This window comes from Nelumbo lutea, chromosome 4 (assembly GCF_056320005.1).
Source record: "Nelumbo lutea isolate HS-2025 chromosome 4, American lotus-T2T, whole genome shotgun sequence".
Classification (NCBI taxonomy): domain Eukaryota; kingdom Viridiplantae; phylum Streptophyta; class Magnoliopsida; order Proteales; family Nelumbonaceae; genus Nelumbo; species Nelumbo lutea.
The window spans coordinates 65,267,478-65,273,941 of record NC_142687.1 but is presented as its reverse complement, the minus strand read 5'-3'; the positions used below and the strand labels follow the sequence as shown (position 1 = coordinate 65,273,941).

Here is a 6,464-nt window from a genome sequence, read left to right as displayed (position 1 = left end):
AGACGTTTAATACTCTTTTGATTATTATATATTTTGTACATATTTTAAGGCAGTAAATCAGACAGCACATCTTTTTGCTTATATATCTGTAAGGGTAAGCTTAAGTTACACTATAACTCCAAATATTCCCCGCATGTAAACTTTTTTTATCTGAATTTAATTTCCCCTTTTTGCTAAAAAATAGTAGTTGGCTTTGGGTTTTATTAATGGGATTTGTTAATCTGCAAGTTAGTGGTATTTCTTCTTGGAAGGATAGGTGTTCAAATGTAGGTGAGCCACATGTCTGATTATAGGAGGTTTTGGCTTGAAATCTTTCCTTTAAAAATTGTCAAATCCAAGATTTGATCCTATTTGGTCTAATTTGGATCACCCTTATCTGGTTCGATATATTATATATTTATTTATATAAATATAAATATAAATAATATTATTTATTTAAAAATATATTATTTATATTTTATTTTTGTAAAGTTGTTATATTATTTATTTATAAAAAATATATATAATAAAAATAATTACAAAACTATTTATATTTTTTGTTTTTTATTTAAATTAGTATATTTTATTTTTTGAATAATTTATTAATTTAAAAAATAAGTTGGATCGGATCACATCCGAAGATCTGACTTTCGGATCGGATCCGCCATGAACATTACGAATCGCATTCGGATATATCTTAGTTCGAATCCGACTTGATTCATTTGAATCCGAATGTCTTATATATGATAACATAACATGAGTCCCCACTTTTATAACAGAAAAGTACTGATGGGTTCAATGCAGATTTCTGATTTCCAGTGCAGCAATGGGCACTTTCATAATGAGATGATTATGTACTTGTTATTGGCAGGATTTCCCAATTCAGATGTCCTTGCTTTTGCTTACCTGTTTCAACCATTTTAACAGGAATCTTTCACATAATGCCACGTGTAATTTAAGATCAGCTTAGATGACGAGTCAACAAAACAAAACCACGTCTGTGGCTGAGAAAAACGAAGCTCTGTCTGTTCCCTCCCTGCCTAAACTCCTAATTGCTAACCATGACGTCCTTCACCCTGCCGAGCCTTCAAAGCCCACTCTTCCAGAAATCTAAATTTCTTGATGATCCCCATTTCCCCAGTTCTATCAAACCATCCTTCAGAGTCTCAAAAGCCTTCTATCTAAAACCCATATCCAAGTTCAACCTCTCTGAAATTATGGGAGGCAGAGGCCTCTGCAATGGTGAGAAAGGCGTTCAAAAGGAGCTCCTAAGAACAATCGAACAAGTCCCACCCGGAACTTCTTCGAACCCAGAACCTTCTTCCTCTTCTGATGCACTATCCACGTTCAAAATTCCTGAAAACGCTTTCGAAAAGGAGTTGCTAGGCCTCACTGGGGGGTTCCCTGGTGGTGAGAAAGGTTTGAAGAGCTTCATCGAGAGGAATCCACCTCCCAAGAAACCAGATTCTGCTTCAGCTGAGGAATTGGCAATTGGGTTCCCAAGATCGAAGCCGAAACCACCTGAATTGCCTCTTTTGATGCCGGGTATGATAGCTATAGTGAAGAACCCTACAAACCCATTTTATATGTACTGTGGGATCGTTCAGAGAGTTACTGACGGCAAGGTCGGTGTTCTTTTCGAGGGAGGAAACTGGGATAAGCTTATCACTTTCAGGCTTGATGAACTTGAACGGAGGGAGCAGGGTCCTCCCATGGTGAATCCCAAGTCTGTTGTTCTCGAGTCTGTTGTTCTTCAGAAGGAATCATGATTAGTTTGAGGTATTTGGCAACTTTTTTCTATTTAGTTGTAGTTTGTGTGTGTACGCGACTTCCGAAATGAGGTAATTGTCTGCTCTGGACCTCTGGTTCTCCTAATTTGTATATTTCATGGTTGCTGAATTGTAAATTAACCTGTATGCTACATTCCTTTCTATTAATACTGAATAGCAACTATTTTAATTTACTGGATTAAATTTCCTTTCAATGAATGGATGCTCGTTTGACGAATGGATCGGTAATGGTACTTGCCAATTGGATGTAGGTAGAAATGGCCCCTATCAAATCACTCTGCAATAGTGAATCACTTCTAGTCACATAGAAAATCTTATCTTCTTTGTTTTTTTTTTTTTTAGTTGTAAAGAACAGGGATTTTATTAATCATTCAATCAATAATACAATCTCTGATAACAAGATCAAGAATGCTTAGATCATTTGATGGAGATTAAGGCATTCCAATAGCAATTGTTAAAACAAAGTTTCTTTGTCTATGGTACAAAAACATTCTAGTAATGTAGAAATCTTTTAGGCTTGCTGAGGATACTTTGGTATATCAGAAACGGAATCTTGGCTTTCAGTCACCATTTCCGGATATTTATTTACCTCCTAGGGATCCAATTACACCATCAGAAATTTACATTCAATCGCCACAGCTTCGGCAATCCCATTCTGATGGCAAGGGCCTCAGCTACTTTAATTGACAAGTAGCTCACCTTCCAGTCTCTAGCCGAGATCATCCCACATTGATTCCCCTTGAGATAAAGCCAATAATAGCTTCTTTAATCTCTTCCTTGCAGGCCGCATCAAAATTTTCAGCCAACCTTCAGGAGGTAGTCACCATCTTACTTCTCATACCAGAATCCTTTTCAGGCTCAAAGCTTCCCACTTCAGTCTAATCCCTCCACTCCTTCACTATCTTGTTCACTAATTTGCCTGGTTCTATATCATCACTGTTATAGCAGAACTTATTCCTTCCCTTCCAAAGGTTCCAACAAACAAAGCATCTAAGAGCATTTATGTTTTTTCTCCTCATCCCTTTTATACGTAAAAATCCAATCCATCAATTTGACACCTACTATCAATTCTTTTCTAAAGGAAAGAACAGTCCAAAACCAAACAGCTCTTGCATGAGGTCACAAAAACAGCAAGTGTTCAGTCAATTCATCTTATTATTAACACCGTATACAGTCTGTCTCCACACTAATGCCCCTTTTTGCCAACAAACAAATGACAGAAACAGCATTTTACATGTACCTCCAAATGATTTATTTTTTTAAACAATTTTCAACAGATCATCCAAACCACCATTTAGTTCTGTTCTGTTGTTCCTTCATCTACTTGAAAATCTAGGTGATATCCTGACCTAACTGAGTAGCTCCCAGACTTCCTTTTTCCCCAAACCAAATGGTCAGGCCACCATTCCAGCTCATTGGAATGCTGAGAATAGCTTTCTGCTCCTCTTCTCTAAACAGAGCTTGAACTCTGTACATTGCAACTTCTGCTAGAACAGTAGAACTGCTAATCAAGTTTTCTTATCATCTGTCTAAAATGTGGATTTTTTCTTCTGATACTAGAGAGCTCATTAGGTCTCAAATCTGATCCTCTATTCCCCAACCATTGGAACTCCTTGTTTTACACACTCATCCAATATCTGTTGTCACTAAAATATTTCAGATACCAAGCCGTCAAATCACGCTAACTGAAATGTATGATCTAGTAATGCAAGAACTTCAATTGAAGAAAAACCATGAAACTGGTTGTAAAGTTAAGTCTTTTCGAAATTTACTTTTCATAATGAAAATTGAAATAACTTGTTATAGTAACTTTTGGACTTACTATTCATAGTCACAATTTACATGAGGCAGAACTTTGCTAGTTACTATTGTCTTACACAATTTACATTATTATCTTTTGTCTTACACCTAGGCCTTGTTTTTTTATCAGTTGGACACCATAATTTCAACTCAAGGTTATGGTTGCCCAAGTACTACACTGTGGATAATCAGTGTATACCACCTCCAATCATCTGGCCAAATAAAGACAATTTTACCTTTATTTTTATTCTAGAAAGCTTGATTCAGATTTCTTGTGCATAATTGTTTTCAAGGAAAAGCATTATGAGCTGAGAAAAAGTTGCAGCAGATAAAATTAAATGAAATAAAAGTTCAGGAAATTGAATTTCCTATTCCCAAGTGAATTTACAAGAAGTCGAACGGAAAGATGGGGCTTCCTGTTCCCGCCTTTAATGGGAAGATGATGGGGTGAAAATTTACTTGGGTGGGTAGGTTGGGTTTAGAGTCCCACGTTTAAGGGTGAACACAAGAGCTGACTCAACTGGAGGTAAATTCCTCAAAAAATTGCAAACTCTTCAGCTTGGATTGAAAGAGGCTAGGCTGGGATGAGTTATTGTCTAACATTTTCTCAGTGCAATAACAGCTTTCAAAATCACTATTAGACCTAAATATTATCTGTTTTAATTTCTAGCTATAGAAGCTAGATGGTGTTTCAAAGTTTCAACTATATACTATGTAAGAAGCTGCATTACGTGTGGCACACCAATCCATGCTTAGTTTGAAAGAATGCTGAAGGGTTTAATTGGAAACTACTTGGAGGTGGAAAACAAAGCAAATTGATCATATCGTAATCTAATATAGGTCTATTTAACCATTGGCCCATCCTTGCCGTCAGAATAATTGGTCCATGAATGCTTTCTGTCTTTTGCCTGCTTAAACAATAAACTTTTGTGTTGGTACATGTTATCTTTGTCGATGTGAATTTAACTGTCAGAAAATGTAATGCCATGTGATTGATGATTTAACAAGAAGCCCGAAATAAGTGTTTATTTTAAAAATAAGGGCTTATTTTTTAAGTTTTTTTAAGTGCTCATACAATAAGCACTTATCAATTTTTTTCTTCTAAAATTATTCCTAGTTGAGTTTTAAAATACCACTTATAATATTATCCCTAGTTGAATTTTATAAAAGCAATTTTACGAAAGCACTTTTATAAAAGTATTTTTTATGAAAGTACTTTTATGAAAGCACTTTTAAGAAAGTACTTTTATGAAAACACTTATGAAAGCATTTTTATGAAAGCACTTTTATGAAAGCAATTTTATGAAAACATTTTTATGAAAGTACTTTTACAAAAGCACTTTTACGAAATTACTTTTATGAAAGCACTTACGAAATTACTTTTATGAAAGCACTTTTATGAAAATACTTTTATGAAAGCACTAGTACTTTTATAAAAGGACTTCTATAGAAGTACTTTTATAAAAGTGCTTTCATAAAAGTATTTTCACAAAGTACTTTTATAAAAGTGCTTTCATAAAAGTACATTCACAAAAGTGCTTTCATAAGGGTACTTTTATAAAAGTGTTTATATAAAAGTACTTTCATAAAAGTATTTTTATAAAAGTACTTTCGCAAAAGTATTTTCATAAAACTGTTTTTATAAAAGTACTTTCATAAAAGTGTATTTATAAAAATAATTTAATAAAAGTGCTTTGAAGGGGTATATTTTAAAATTTGAAAGAAAATGAAGGACAAAATAGTCACAAATGCTTATTTAAGTGCTTTCTAGAAAAAATGACTACCAAACACCCAATATAAAATAAGTGTTTATTTTAAAAAATAAGCACTTAAAAAAAAGTTGAGTATCAAATGCAAATAAGTGCTTATTCAAATAAGCATTTGCTTTTAAGCATTTATTCAATAAACACTTATTTTTTACTTAAGCACTTCCAAACATGGCCTTAAAGGAGAGAGTGGGGAGTCATCAATGATAGTTTGCCTGTAAATTAATTAATACACTTATCTTCAATTAAATAGATTCCTGAAATTAACAAAGAAAGAAAAAAAAGCTGTTCATAGCGTGGCATGGTGAACTCTGTTTCTAAAAGATATACATAAAAGGAAAGAAAGTTGCATGGATGGGGCCATAGGTAGAAAAATAGTAGAGACTTTAAATTATAAATATAAATCAGATTTTGCTTTTTTTTTTAATAATTGGCCCATGCTAAAAGCCAAAAACTGAAAAGAAGGAATAAAGTAAACAACCAACTAACACGCTGGCAGAACAGAAGTTAAAAGAACTTAGTCTTTAAGTTAGTGCCTTGTCTTCTTTAAGCATTCCAGCTGGTGGAAACTCGAAAAAGGTTTGAACAAATTAATAACCAGATAATTGTTGTCTGACTAATATTGGGTTCATCTGTGTCTGATTGGTTACTCACATTTTCGGTATTATATCAATGTCATAGGAAATTAGGAATGGGGCTATGTTTTAATGTATAAATTGACCAAACCAATCTCTTCTATCCACTTACGATTCCTGATCAGGTAGTGATAGCATTGTAAATACATTCAATGATAACTTAAAAATACTCCCATGTTACCCTTGAAAAAGATTAAACAACTTTTGACACTTGTTAGAATATTTATTAAGTGTTCATTAAACGTGCTATGTTATATCTATTAGATGCCGTTCCCTTGATACAGATGGGTATGATACAGTTGGTTCCATCTGTATCCAAGTTTGGACTCCCAACTCTCAAGGAAAATAAAAAGAATATAAAGAAAAAGAGTATCACCCATGTATATCCAATTACCAAATGCTGATCCCAAGATAGAATTGTGTAGAGAAATAGACCCCATTTAGTGTATCTTTTCGCACGGGTTGTCAGTTATTTAGAAGCCCAATAGCTCATA

The 6,464-nt window shown here is 33.9% G+C and overlaps 1 protein-coding gene across 1 annotated transcript; it reads left to right on the top strand.

Annotated features, from left to right (window-relative positions):
- The first annotated feature begins 968 nt into the window (after window positions 1-968).
- Window positions 969-1,952, top strand: NDHS (NAD(P)H-quinone oxidoreductase subunit S). The gene has a single exon (XM_088984092.1). The coding sequence runs from the start codon at window positions 1,041-1,043 to the stop codon at window positions 1,746-1,748; it is 708 nt and encodes a 235-aa protein (XP_088840218.1). The 5' UTR covers window positions 969-1,040; the 3' UTR covers window positions 1,749-1,952.
- The last annotated feature ends 4,512 nt before the right edge of the window (window positions 1,953-6,464 follow it).

Coding starts and splice junctions, on each gene's coding strand:
- NDHS (XM_088984092.1), top strand. CDS start 1,041: ATGACGTCCTTCACCCTGCCGAGCCTTCAAAGCCCACTCTTCCAGAAA.